Raw genomic sequence first — 15641 nt, 5'->3', positions numbered from 1 at the left:
CAAGCATATCCACTACAGTCAAATCCTGAGGCAGCCTACAAAATCTTTATATCATTGTAAACATTGATTACAGTATAATTTGTCCAAATAAGCTTTTAGCTAGCCTTCAGAATTTAACATATTTGACAGGATGATAAAAAAACAACTCAAAACTTCCACAAATCCATAAATCTGATATTTAACTTGAAAATTTTTCACCTCTGATCAAATATCAAGAAAATTACCATAACAAAGGGAGATGAAGAAAACTAAGACATGGTAGTTTTCTAGAAAACCCCTTTGTTAAGTAAATTTCATGTTATGTTTTTGATAAAGATATTTCAGCAGTGTCAAGATCCCCCACTAATAATAAAATCAAAATAAATTTTTTAAAAAATAAATAAAAATAAAAACCCACCAGCAGTATCCCCTGCATTATTTCCCTTCTACTAATGCTAAAGGCCAAGGATATCTCCGCTCCTGAGATAAAAATGGGGGACTAAAAATGAAAAATGAGAAAAATCCATATCCATTGCATTAATCAGACCAGTATTCTATGGTTTCTATTTTCATTATCTACAGTTGTAACAATTAAAAGTTGTTAGAAATTTTTTTCACTATACCTATAAATTTCAAGTGTCTGTCTAAACAAACATTTACAAACTTCATCCACGTGTTTTTCTATATAATGATCAGTTGTTATGGATCCTTTTAAAAATGTAATCTGCTGCAAAAAGGACTACCGGAGAGTCTTCATAGCCAGCCAGATATTTGATTAGAGATTACTGAAAACAGAAAGCCACTTTCAGCTCTATACTACCCTTCTCTAATTATGTAATAATTTTTAGCAAATCTTTTCTTGCCTCCTCTGATGACTGATTAGATGGTGAGGCGGATCACTATAAAGAGATCCAGCTTTTACAAAGTCACTGTGCCAAGTAATAGCAAAGAGACAGAAATTACTGTCATTGCAAGTTCAGTTTAATATATTACACTCACTGCGTTAGACCAATTGCACTGATTCTTTATTACTGGCTATTTTCCCTGGGGATCCACACAATATATTTTCTAATTTACAGCTTCATGCCCTCTTACAGGAATATGGCTATTATGATTCTCCCTTTCCTTCACATTTCCCTTTCTTACAAGGATTTCATATTGCCTATGAAGAGACCATAAATGTTATTAGAGCTTTTCCTCCAGATCCACGAGCAGTTTAAACCTGAAAAAGCCCACTTCACTGATAAAAACCATACCCACTCTCTCCTCTTTTCTCTTCATTTTCAGCTTCTTGCCCCCTGCATTTACTGGCAGAAGGGTTCATGCTTCACTTCACCGCACAGTGAATTGGTTCGGGGAATTGATTCAGATTAAAACTATCCAGGAAATAAAGGTGAGTTTTAACCTCAATCAATCTCCCATAGGAACAGTTGTCCTGGAAAAAGAGAGGGAGGGAGGACACAGGGGATCAGGGACAGAGGAATTTGCACACTGAGGGAACCAGAAAACCAGAACTGCTTCAGCTTCCCTCAGCTTATGTTTCTGAACTGTTTCAGTTTATACCAGGTTAAAATTCAGCTCAACTGAAGTGTCTGACACAAAAAGCAAAAGGCACCTTAACTTTATTGGCTACATTGTGAACATATGGTAAAATTTTGTAGCTATTGCTGGGCTTCCCCAAAGCATAAGACTATCCCAAGTTTCCCAGTAACACTTGGTTTAAAACTTTTTCCGGCAGCTGTCCAAACGCTTTTCAGTAAGCTGAAAGATGGTATTACTTCCAAATGGGAACTGACAGTCTTGTAGGGTATTTATAAAGACGCTGCCTCTAATCTGTGGGGTATAATTTACAGGTCATTTCCCCCTAGCTGAACTGTGTAATCAAGCAAGTATTACTGAATTATCACAGTAGCAAACCGTGTCAGTGGGTTTTGTTTAGATGGGTTAGTGCGCAATATAACTGAGGTCCATTGGACAGAGCTTATCTGACAAGACCACGCCAGTGCTTCTGCAGAGCAGTTCTGCTCGCTTGGCCAACAGCAATATTTTACACTAAAAAGCTGGTACAATTTTGCATTATTCAGATTAAAACAAGCCTTCCAAGTAGAAAAATAATTATATCACAGTTAGCAATTAAATACCGTGTCGTATAGCAGTAAATGCTAAGACATTAAAATTTTGCTTTTATCATATAATTTACCAAATTTTTAGCACTATCTTCAATAAATTGAAACAACATAAATTACATAAACACTCAAGATACTCTGAATAGCCATCGTTGTCACCCAAATTCTCCGAATGCCAAATTAAAATTAAATCATATGCACTTACAGGAAAGAGATGTATATAACCAATGTGAGTTGTATCAATGATAGCATAATATTTATATATATAACAGTGTGGCTCCTAATTATCTACACATGGTTTTGACTGCAAAATATATGCATAATAAAGACCTTCTGAAAAGGAATTAACTGATCAGATTGCTGCAAAAGTGCTGCAACTACCTAAAAGAATAAGGTAAATAAGCACTTTCTACTATAAAATATATCAAGACTAAAAAAAGGCAATATGCTCTGGGATTTCAACTAGGTTTTAACTGAAGAGAAAATTAGCCTGATTTGATTACTTGGACCCTTGTACAATATGGCCCCAGAAACCCTTAATTTTTTTCATAGAGCTCCAAAAAATTAGTTTTGAAAGTGAAGCAGGAAACAGTCAATGAGATATGTCACAGACATTTAACAGTATGGCTCTGTGCCTGAGCAGAATTATACCTTCTAACAAGTATTTTTTTCTAAGTATCAAAATGTAGGAAAGAATGTACAGAATTCCATAATTTCAAGTTGTAACTGACATGCCATCAAAAAATGACAGTCTTAAATGAAGAACAGATTCTGCCAGATAGTCTTAATCTTCTCAAATCCCAGACACCAGAAAGAGTAAAATACAGTTTGGGCAAAAAAAGATGAATTAACGGATTGTTACTACAAAAAGAAAACAACCTAATGAACCTTTTCTTCAGCTCTGTGACTTTATGGACAAATTATTTTATTCCTTCTACTTTTAATTGATAAGGAAATAAGGAATTTGTGTCCTTCCACAAACCCTCCTGAATAATGTCATTGAATCACTTTTTTCAACGTCTCAAGAAACTCAAAATCAGAAGTAAGGGAGGTAACTCTTTGGTAAAAAGCAACACGAACATACCTGTCAGTCACTCATTATAGGTGCAGGTGGGATAACCCACACTAAGCGACAACTGACCAGGACAGCCTATGTGTACATAAGGCTACAAGAACATGCTATATTTAGAAAAATAACTGGAAAAAACCTGAACTAGCAAATTCTTTTTTAACTCCATACTACCTTCCCCAGATAAAACCGTAACAATCGCACCAAGGAAAATATGTTTGTCTCCCCACCACCTGACACCTCTCTCCTCAACATTCTAGTACTTTTTCATTCATAGAACTGTGCATCTAGTAAGTATGTATAGGGAGACAATCTGCAAAAGTTAAAAAAAAAAAAGGGCAGAGCTTACTACATAGTTACAGACATTTCAAGATCACACATGTACATTATCTCAAAGCTCTGGATCACATACAGAAATTCTTAACTACTTTTACTGAAATTCTACTTTCTGAAACTCTGATGCTACTTTTACCAAAAGTTTTGTTTGATAGTCCGATGTTTTACATTGAGAAGAAAGGAGACAGAAGGTCTGCAAGGATGAACCAGGAGCTCCTAATAAAACTGAAATATAAAAAGGAAGGGATGGAAGCAGGAACAGGTGACCCAGGAGGAACATGGAAAAACTGAATAAGTGTGCAGGGAAAGGATTAGAAAAGCTGGAGTTAGGAAAAGGTGGAGTCAAGAGGGCTTCGACTGCAAAAAGAAGACTATGAAAAATGCATGCCCACTGCTGCAGGGGGAAGGGGTCTTGGTGACAAAATACGTGGAAAAAGACACAGCACTCAATGCCTTCCTCACCTTAGTCTTTACTGGCAAGATTTGCCTTCAGTAATCCCAGGTTCCTAAGACAAAAGTCTTCCTGGAGCAAGGAAGACCTACCCTTAGAGGAGGGGGATCGGGTTACAGAATATTTAAACAAACTGGACATATATGAGTCTATGGGCCTGCATCCCCCACTGTTGAGGTCATTCTTGGTTTTTGAAAGGTTGTGACTACCAGAGGAGGCTCCTGAGGACCTGAAATAAGCAAATGTCGCTCCAGTTCTCAAGAAGGACGATTTGGGGAACTACAGATTGGGAAGGGAATGGAGTAAAACCTCCTAGAGGCCATTTCCAAACATATTAAGGAAAAGGTAGTGACCCAGAGTAGATTTATGGAGGGGAAATCATGCCTGACCAAGCCGATAGCCTTCTATAATTAGATGGCTGGCTCAATGGATGAATGGAGAGCAGCCAATATTCTGCATTTTGCAAGGCTTTCAAAACTGTCTCTTGAACAACGTCCTCATAAACAAAATTATGAAGAATACACTGGATAAGTGGACAGTGATGTGAATCAAAAACTGCTTGAATGGCTGGACTCAAAGGGCTGTCATCAGCAATGCAAAGTCCAGTTAGAGGCCAGTGATATGTGGTCTACGCTGGGGCCACCATTGTTTAATGACCTAGGTGATGAGATGGAGGGCACCCTCATACAAATTTGTAGATGCTATAAAACTGGGAAGAGTAGTTGATAGACTGGATGCTGTGCTGCCATTCAGAGGGATCATGGCAGTCTGAAGAAAGAGGCAAATGGGAACCTCGTGAAATTCAAGAACACAAATGCAAAGCCCTGTACCCGAGGTACAAGTACACACTGGAGACTGACTGGAAAACAATTTTTTCTTCAAAACATTACTTCTTGAAGAAAAACTAGAATATAGTACAGAGAGAACAGGTCTGAAGTAGTATGCCTACCCAATAGTCATTCAATATCAGAGCCAGAGGCTTATCTCCCTTCTGATTTTTGCATTAAGGTAGAACTACGGGTGTCAGATTGGATATCAAATTAAGGCTTGAATGCCACATGAGGCCTGGACTCCTTCCATGTCTATCACCAAGAGTTATCACAAGCAGCTGTTTCATACCAGTGAAATTCAATAAATAAGATTTATGGAACACCTTAGGAAGATGGACCAATAATTTTATCTTCTTATCTCCCCCTCCCTTTAACCTTCCACATATCTGTCTTCTTAATCAGGTATTTATGCCATGCTCCATTATTCATTGTATTTGAACTCATAAGCCAGAACAAGTCGGAACAATTCAAACTGAATGACTGGATAGAAACCAAAAATTTCAGCTACAAATAGAATTTGGGATACCAAACCAACTTGATTGAGTTTAAAAGAAAAATCAAGATCCATTTGGTATGGTGTTCAATGAAAGAACTTATGTTTTAAAACCCATCATGGTACATTGGGCCTCTCTCTCACTTTGGTCTTTCACGAGCTTTTCTTAACCTAAAGGTAAGCCCCCAAATGGACACTACAGTTTTGAAAACCTACTTCTTAACTTACCATTAATGTTTTCAGTGGCAACTAGAAAGTACTTCAATGTATGAAAAAGCTGTTACAGCCTAATTATCTGTTTCGGTGCACAGTCATCTGTCCCAAAAGCAAAGATGTAAAATATTTGTTTTCTGTTAAATTAATGTGGGGCACAGCACAGAAAGACTGAAGATGTCAAATGTGCCTCTATTGTTTCCTTTTGCTCTGGAGGTTTGGTCTCACATACGTGAGAGCCTTGTATTAGATCCACTAGGTGGTGCAATCCATCTTCTCCATTAAATGTGTTTGAAGTTTCCATACATAAGTACATTTTTAAAGATCAAAAAGTCAAACTTAATGCTAATCAAGGAAAAGTTTTTTACTGGGAGCACATGGCACCAAACAGAATGTTAAAGTTCTAGGCTTGAAACTCACGTGTGTTAGTACTGAACATCTCCATTTCCAAGAGAAATATGATTTCACCCAATTTCAGACTACATAAATGAGGTCCAACAAAATTTCCATCACATGAAAAAAAAGTAATCAGAACAGCACGCTTTGAATAATTTGAGTAACATCAACAGGGAAATAATCAACCCAACAGGGGGTAGCAGATTTAACTAACCAAGAATGACACTCAGCAGCATGGGAGTATTCAAAACAACCTAAATTCATCTTAAGTACTTTGGAGGTAAAAACAGTACTCACACTAAAACCAGAATGCCACAGCTACGTTCTGATATCTCCCTTGTTATCCATAACCTTGACTTAAAGCTTTTCACTTCTAATTCCCAGGCTTGGTAAGGGATTAAGTCAAGATACAGAAACAGAAAAAACAATTTGCAGGTAAGGAGGTGATCTTAATGACAACTACAGCCTTGATCTGGATCGCAGCCGAATTTTCTTGCCAAGTTCCCAAATGTTTGAGGTCTGTCAAATCATTGAGGAAAAACCTATACTGCTTATTACTTTATTAGTAAGTGACTGCTTACCATGAAGACTTGTGTGCACTGCCAAGACAAGTCCTAGACTAGAAAGCAGAGTAAAGAAATTCACCAATACCAGTGGCATATTTTGCAAAAGAGAACCCCTAAAATTCAAAGAAAAACGGATATTTTTTTTTTTCTTCAAAGCAACATAAATAACACCCTAATACATTGGAAAATTGATACCAAACTCCATTTCTTCTCCATTTTATGAAAATAGCTCTACAACTGTGATAAGGAAGTACAAAACAATACCAACTTTGCTAAAATCAGTGCAATATTTTTTGACTTGTAAGCATTTTCCTTTAGGAAAATATTTGGATTAAAAAAAAATCCTCATGGAAACACGTTTGCCATAATGAAATGTTGCCTAAAAGGTCACTGCTTTTTTGATGTTAAGTCACCCTAGCGCAACAAAAATATCTTGGTTCTTCATTTCACTTAAGAATTTAAAATGTTTTCAGAAATACCTTTATCTTGTTTAATAGTCTGTACAGTCTAAATAGAAAGTATGGAATGAAAAGATGGAAAGTTTGCCTAGAAACTTATTGAATCATATGGAAGTGACTACTGACAGCACATTTAATAGTAGCCTTCCACAGAGATCATCCATAATGCTTTCGCCCCTTATTATTTTGTCATTCATGCATACACCACTGACCTTATGGAGTGCAGGAGCCATTACTGGCACCAAAAATCCATTGTAAATGTAATTCACAAGCTGGTGACGTATCAAGGGATGGGCCACCTAAGACGGTGGGAGAGAGAAAGACACAGAACAGTTTCAGTGAGATTTAAAACAAGACAGGCCACAGACTACTACTACTCACTACCAAAACCCTTTCCCATTTAATGCAACATGTTCATTTCTCCTTCTTGCCAGCATTTGCTATGATTCAGGTTCTTAAAGATTTTTTCTTCTTCAAAGAAACACACAAGCTACATTTACTGACAGCAAACTGGCCAAATTTAGAGAACAGGGCTTTTCAATCTCCCTGCATGCTGACAAAGATGAATCAATGGACAGAAGAGCATGTATACTCTGCATCAAAGGAAGATTTGAGACGCTAAATTTAGCTCCTGCAACCTCGTCAGGGTCATTTGAAGGTGGATTTGCCATTGTTAACTTGTCCTCTTACAAGAAGTAAAAACAGAACATCTGCTCTCCTATGTTCAAGAGTAGGCAAACCAAAGTGCTCTCTAGCTAAAGAGTAAGAACATACTTCACAGGCCCTTCTCCCAGCCACTGTAAAACAAACAGAAGTGAAAACAAAACCTACATTACTCATTCAATACTTTGGGAGCTTTAAAAAATGAACTCTGGTTAGAAGCCAAAAATCTATTTTTATAATGAAGCATTCATATTTTTTTTTCCACAAAGAAAACATTATCAATTCATGCATTTAAAAGAAATTTGATAAAAGCAAAAAAAAAAAAAAAAAAAAATCCATTCAGAAGCATTTCAAAATAATATATTCTGCTTGAAGTTCACATTGAGACTGGAATGTCACAGCCTACATGTGGTCACAAATACATTCTCCCACTCACAATTCTTCCCAGACTTCCTTTAATTTCTAACCCTTTATTTTAGAAAGGGGGAGAAAAAAAGGTTTTCCCTTACTGTGCTGTGATCCAATTCAAAAATAGTAAATGGCAAGACATCTTGGTTACACTGTCCTTTTTAATCTATGACCAAAGTTTTTGGGTCAACAAAGAAGCAGCCACACCACAAAAACCCATGCACAGAGAAAAAATTCCTACAGTAATTGAGCTTTCAATTCAGCTGAAGGCAGACCATAAAGACACAATCAAGCAGTCACCAGAACCCGCTCTTTCTGCATGTCAGCTGAAGATCCTTCACAACTGTATTTATTTGAAAGATGGTTTTGAAATAATATGTTCTTCTTTAACTTGTCTGCAATAACCTTTATATATATATATATATTTTTTTTTTTTTTCTTTTTATAAAAAAAAAGGTGCCAAATATGAGCCCTTCTGCAAACACAGGTCTGTAGAAAAATTCTGGTTAGACACCAAAATGAATATTATCTCATCTTCATTTTTAAACATGCATGTTAAAAATCTTGTACACTGCACTTAAAGAATGACGGTTACTACTATTTTTGCTTGTTCAATGCTTTAATAGTCAATCAGTTGCCTTACTGTATTTCACACACATCTCACTAAAACATATCTTTTAGTTAGCAGTAAGTGTGACTAAATTTTCAATCCTATTCAGCACATTTCTTGAAATAACATTAAAATCCATAGTTTCTGTAGAATTTATATCATGTTTAATAAAATACTGGACAAAGGTTCTATAGGATTTTCTATCCCTATGAACAATATATTAAGAATACAAAAAGACAAAAATCTCATTTTATGTCTAGATCAGAGAAAAAAAATACTAAGGAATCAAAGCCAGGAAAATCTAATCAAGAAATAATCAGTAAGAAGAGAGAGTTGATTCAAAACAAGTCAGTCTAAAATTAATTCATATTTCCTGGAAGATACCTAAATTCTGATTGAAAAGCTTTTTTTTAATGCAGTATGCACGAACAGGTAAACTAGGCTATTTTATTTTGTACACTCTTACGAGAGATTAGACAGAGACAGAAATGTTTTTCAGTGCTTAAATATATAAAGGCTACATTTTCCATGTGTAAAGGCATTCAATTTTCTTTTAGTATCAACAGTGGTGTTAAAATGCAATCAACTTAAAAAACAAACAAACAAACAAAACAGAAAATCCTTCCAATTACATAATGAAATATCAAGGTGCCACACAATTCTACTGCTTTCATTTGAAACATTCGTCCCCTGAAAACCAAAAACGTGTCAATTCACCCTTATAACAAGGACAAACAGCACAAAGCATTCATTTTATAAGCAACTTCTTTTAGTGTAACTTTGAAAGTCCATGCCGTTAGAAGTAAATAAACTCTGTACTTTACAAACTTCTGCAGAATATATAAAAACCTACTACTTCAAAAGGACAGGCCAACTCTGCTCCATTACCTGTATCACAGCATTGCAAAATTCAAGGGAATTCATGAATTGTACAAGGGCTGGTGACAAGAGCCAGTCATCTTTCAGCAGGCAGTGCCACTCCTCTCCTCGTTCTTCCAGCTTTGTAGGCAAAGATGAATAGAGGCCACTGAGTCCTGTTGCTAGCACCTGTATTGAAAAAACAGAAAAGAAATGCTGACTTTCCAACTGTCCATCTGCCTGAATGGCAACACCACAAATTGTTTCTCTTACTAGTTTAGTAACAAAAGAGAGAAGAGAGTGTTGAGATTAATTTAATTTCCTTTTGAGTCTTGTGGCAGAGAGACATGAATACTTTAAAGAGCCTTCCATATAATATCCTTCATTCAAGGGCTGGTATTTAGGAGCAAGTGATGGGAAAAAGCAGGTTCCCTTTTTTTTTTTTTATTTTTTAAAATCTGAAGTTCTGTTTTCTTTTGAAATTCTTGTAAAATCATTTACACTTTCCTTCAGTCCCTTCCAGAAGCAGCCAGCACTATCGTATGTCTACAGCTTGTCTTTCAATGGGAATTCGGATGTTACTGCTTACACATGCCTTATGAACTGATTTCACTCAGAAATATGAAACATTAGAAATGGAGGGGGAAGTGCCCCTTTCAAAAAAAAAAAAAAAGAAAAGTTCAGCCACATGCAGACCACAGATAAATGTTGATTTTCATTGCTAGGCACTTGAACTCAGCTGAATCCACTTAAAAAAATATTCTGTTTGTAATTTCTCATTTTCCTGTCTTATTTATTTGGAAGGAGGAAGGGAAGAAATAAAATGGCCTGAAATAACTTACCTTAGAGGCACTGTTTCCAGCAATATTAAGGCTTACGGATGATTTATATAGAATACATCACTGAAGCACAAGATTTTATTTTTAGTTACAATTTTTAAAATGTATTTCCAAAAAGGTTTTTTAAATTTTACTGAACATATCTGGAATATCAGTAGTTTCAGACCAAGTTTTTAATTATTATTGAAGCTGGAAACTTCTAAATATTGTTTACAACTCTTATCCTTCTGACAAGATTCTATACAACTTCAGGATAATTTTTAAGATGATTGTCATTTTAAGAGGATCATTAAAGACTCAGCCTGATGGAAATTTATTTCGTTTTCATTTAACAGACTCTTGTAAGAATTGTTCCTCTTTCTACAAAGGGCTACTTAGCATCTAGAGAGCTAGACAGTCAAAGCTCAGATGAAACACAACTGGTTTATCTATTAGAAAACAAACAGTTGACAATGTTCAGGTCAAAGATCAGGAGTGCACTGAAGGGGATTCAGGTTTTGATCATACGCAGGCATAACCAATTATAATTGCTAACTCATCCAGTCAGACAAAGACTGTCTTTCTGAATGCCTTCCATTCCTAAATCACATAATTATGAAGATGGATTTTTTTCTGGCATACATAATTAACACAAATATTAAAGTGGGGAAATACTGTGGAAAATTCACTGCTTTAGCACACTGTGCTACATTTTTCTACACATACAGATATATAAAGAAAGATGCTGGAGATATGTTAAAAAAAAATTAAGAAGCTAAAGCCATGGAGCAAACCTTTATTTGTACAATCACATCCTTCCATAACCAGAATATTTTTTGTTTTTTTCTCTCTCACACACTAGAAGAGCTTCAAGCAAAATGTTAAGAAGATCCTACTAGGCCTACAGAACTACATATAAGTAACACACATACATAAACACACACTCACAAACCCAGGTTTCAAATTATTCTAGGAAGGAAAAAACTCTGAAGAAAGAATTTGAGTTTCTTTGGTGTTACAACCTGTAAATTAATGTACACTTGATTTTCCATTGTCTGCTTAAAATGTACTTGCTATTCATAAATGTGTACTTACCCTGATCAGTAAGGAATCTGATTTTCAGAGCTGTGTAATATCCACATTTCTCCTTCATATGGAAGTTTAGTCCTTAAGCACAAGAAACCGACCCTGAGCAAAACATACTACTCTCTGGTTAAATGTGAGTTCACTGCTCCTTTTAGAAATGTCTTGAAGCGGAAAATTCTTTAGTTTGTCTGACTTACTGAAGTAGGAAGTGACAGATTTAGCTGCTAAAATCTGTAAAGTCTAAAAAGCTCTTATTTTTCTATGATGTACAACACAAATGGCTCTATGTGAAATTGTGTTTCTAAAACACTGAAACAGAGTAGCCTCTGGAAGCAATTTCATCTCTTTAGGTAAAAAACATTTGAAAATTTTCATAGAAGTATATGGTATAAACAAGATTATCATTTGAAATTACTAATAGAGCTCTTTACATTCTATAAGCAGGCACATAAAATAATGTACATATATAGACTACATAGTGGAGTTTTAATCAGTAAAATGATAAACACCGATGAAAAATAAATGAAAGGGAAAGAAATTAATGAATTCACATCCTGGAAGGGCAAAATTGGTCTTATTTTTTTTTTTTTTTACCCAGGGCAATGTCCTGGGTAACAGCCTCCAAACTTTTGTCAAGTCAACCCTACATGCCCACCTACTTTTGCAAGTATCTCCAGTTTCTTTCTCACCATAGAATCCTGAGTCTCTCTGCAAACCAGTCTCCTTGATTTATTTACTTTCTCTTGACTCACAGAAGACACTGACTATGTGATTTGTAATCCTAGATACCTTATACAATTAAAATATGTTGTTAATATATAATCAGTTGCTATCTGGCCAATTCCTTCCCTTTAATAATTCCCCTTCCTCCCTCTTCGTGCAGCCTCAGCTTTTCAAGGACATTACAGAGCTATTCTGCCTCCTGCTTTAATACTTGCGTTCCTAAGCTGTGAAGTATTTAGAAAGTTTTATGGAGAGACTTTGAGATGTTATCCTGCTCTAAATTACTTAAAAACATTGTTTTCTTACTATAATGCAGAACAGACAATATCTTCAATCAGATTCAGAAAACTTTCAGGTCAAAACATCATAAAAAGATATGGCAGAAAATTCTCTGCAAAATCAGAAAACTTTGCCAAATAATTTGTCTAAATATTCTGTGTTAAAAATATTTGTTAGGTATGTATCTTACTGCAGCCTGTTCCCTTCTTTATAGTTTACTCACGTATGGTTTGAATACCATGGACAATCTTGTTTTAAAAAGCTGGTAACTAAATTTAGCTCAAAAACTAGAATCAGAAAAGCCTCCAGATTCACTCTGGCACAGATCTAACACTGATTTAGGCATATAAGGCAGCTGAGATTTACGGCCAGGCCCCATCCCAGGGCATGTCTATACTATGCAGTAAGGCACGGTAAAGAAAACCAAAATACTAACAAACAAGTCAGCCCCAGAACCAGAGAGGGCCTCACCACAGTGCCCCCAAATGCTGCTCCTGTCAGCCCAGGACAGCACCAGATGTTTTCAAGAGCAGCTGAGGCAACATCTGCACTAATTTGAGTGATACACAGCAACGTCACTGACACCTACAGTCTTCCACCAGAACAAAACCTGTTCCTTCAGCACATCACACTGAAATTAAAAAAATACTTTGGGCTACTGAGCTATGACATTGCATTAGTGTTATTATAGACTTAGGTCAGTCTCATTACTGTTCAGAAAAGTCTGATTTTAGCACATTTTGTCAAGAAGCCTTCCTAATTAGAAGGATTGTCAGTCATGGCTCCCTGCTGTTTGAAGGTTAATATAGCTGGCTTTTATTGTCACTGTAAAAAGGCTGCCTTTTTTTCTTTAATTAATTGGAAGATGTAATTACGTAAGTTATAGCATGGATCCAATAATGGTATGTCTCAGGGACAGCTTGAGAATAAAGTTCATATTATTTAGCAGTGTCTATTAACCAAGGTCAAATATAGTCTCTCAGCACAAAAAATTCAATGCAATATTTACAGCTTACAAACGAATCATTTAGAGATTTTGGTTTGGAACTCCAGCCTGTAAACCTGGCTCTGCCCTCCTGCTCAAAGGACGTAGCAATTTCAGAATAAATGGCAACCTACACCTGGAGTACCTGTCATGCACTAATGCTTAAGGCAGGGATTCTAGTGCTCTCTGCTCTAAAGCTCTCTGTTTTAGCAGCTATGTAAGGCTTCTCTGCACTTCATTTTTCTGGCATTTATTAAACTAAAATGCAAGCTATGCAGAAGGTAAAAGAATCAGTCCAAGAGCCGGCACACAAGAGCAACTTTTCTACAGAATTATATTTGGTTTTGAACCCATCCATTGACGATCTCAAACTGATTTTTCTGCTAAGGCATGAAGAAGCAGGTATTGTCATGGCCATTCCGCTTTAGCTTTAAAACTGCAGTAAGGCAGCTTTGTTTGTTAAATTAGATTGTTTACTTGTTTAACAGCAAAGGTTTTCTATCCATGTACTACGATTGATTTGCCAGATCTAACAGAACAACACTACTACCAAGTTTTGTAACAGACTGCAACACGGCAAGATGGTGGTTTGCCTGAAATGGCCATAGAAACAGCCGATTCTGTGACAAAGAGCAAGTCTCCCTTATATAATGCAAATACATTACATTCCTGTAATACTTACATTGTTTTCACACTGATTTTTTGAACTGCTGAACTGTTGCTATAGTGTGGCAAGCACAGGCTGCCTAAGCCGGCACTGCCACCAGAAACAGCAGCCTCCAAACACCTTGTTCCTATTTCTCACTCCCAGAGTCACCCCCAGAATCTCCCAGAGGCCTCACAATGAGGCAGAGCTGGTTTCCCTCCCACCACGTTCTCCTATAACTTCTATCAGTTTCCCAGTTTAATCTACTGTGACTGCAAAAACACTTCTCCTGGCCCAAAAGCACAAGACACTGCTATGGAAACAAGGAGCAAGGCTGCATTTGGCAGTAGAGCTGGCTTAAACAGCAGTACAATTTGTGAAATAGCTGTTCACAGAAACAAATGTGTTACAACACATCTTTATCAAAAATGACAGAAAAGCCTGAGAAGAACACAAGGGAGACAGTTTAGCATTGAAGATCAAGCAAACCAACAAAAACTTACTGGGCAAAAATAGGTGTTCTCTGCTATGTGGTTTGCAACAAGGTTGTTTTCTGCAGAAAGAGACATTATGAAAAGCAGCGCATCACGGGCCTGTTGGCCTACTGTTCCTTCTCGATGGATGAAGGGAATCAGCAGGGAAAATATGAGGAAATTGGCAGCTCCTTGGTCCTCACTGGTGTGGAAAAACAGTTCTAAAATGGAGGGATCTTTGGCTATTATAGAGCAGAGCTGGTTCAAGAGGACGACCAACTCCGTTTCCACTGTTGGAGTGGCTGTTCCTGAGCAGGAGCTCAGCAACATCATCAAAGGCTTCAGGATGGGCTTGTGGTGCAGCAAAGGCTGATGAGACTGAGTTACTAGCATTTCATACATTTTCAGTTGCTCAATTTTTGTCTCATCGGTGAACCCTCTCCGTAGGCTCCAAAGAAAAAGCTTCTCCATTATGTTTTCGGAGACCACGAACTCCAGAATAGGCCCCATTGAGGCATCCTTTGCTCGCTCCTCAATTAATAAGAAAAGCATGTGCTCCACATAATTCTGAACAGTGCTGGCCTCATCGAGTGAAATTGCTCCATACTTTGCCTGAGTGTTTTTCAAAGGATCATGCTTCTCTAAGATTTTCAGAACCTAAAGACAAACAAAGGCATATCAGTTATTTGAATGCATTTTTTAAAAAATATGCACTTAGTCTTATAAGGGGGAGAAAAAAAAAAAAATCAAAATTCTTAACACAGAATGCCCAAGCTCTTTTTATGCTTGTAGTTTTAGTCTGTCAAGCTTTCTAAATTTAGAAGTTTCACATTTGGCACATATGAGGCCAAAACATAATGTTTTTGTTTGCTTTTATAAGCACCTAAGTTTGCCACTTGTCCCATTGCTGAAGACTTGGGGTTCTCTGAAGTACAGATAAACTAAGTTCCCTTAGGCCTTCAGAAACTGAGTTTCAATGATCTTTGAAATACGTTTATTTGGCACAGAGGACTGAAATCAAAGGGCCTGTTCTTCAGCCAGAGTAACTGTGCTCAAGAGTATCAATACCATGAGATGACTTGCAGTAGTAAGAGTGACAGAAGCCCACAGAGCTGATCTTTGCTTGCCATATCTTATATGATACCAAATAGCCACTGATGCCCAGATACTCTTGC

At 36.7% G+C, this 15641-nt stretch overlaps 1 protein-coding gene across 2 annotated transcripts in view; it reads right to left on the bottom strand.

The window, feature by feature from the left end:
• FHIP1A (FHF complex subunit HOOK interacting protein 1A) overlaps positions 1–15641 on the bottom strand; it is a 91589-nt gene that overhangs the window by 22828 nt on the left and 53120 nt on the right. For both annotated transcript variants that reach the window (XM_082051956.1, XM_082051955.1), the window contains exons 5-7: positions 14497–15123; positions 9487–9645; positions 7130–7216 (exon numbers count right to left, since the gene is read on the bottom strand). In XM_082051956.1, the coding sequence (XP_081908082.1) occupies positions 7130–7216; positions 9487–9645; positions 14497–15123 (873 nt within the window). The remainder of the gene's footprint in view (positions 1–7129; positions 7217–9486; positions 9646–14496; positions 15124–15641) is intronic.

Source organism: Streptopelia decaocto (assembly GCF_964273445.1).
Source record: "Streptopelia decaocto genome assembly, chromosome: 4".
In the NCBI taxonomy this organism is placed as follows: Eukaryota; Metazoa; Chordata; class Aves; order Columbiformes; family Columbidae; genus Streptopelia; species Streptopelia decaocto.
Note: the sequence above shows the minus strand (reverse complement) of the source record. Positions and strands in the feature narration are given on the sequence as shown.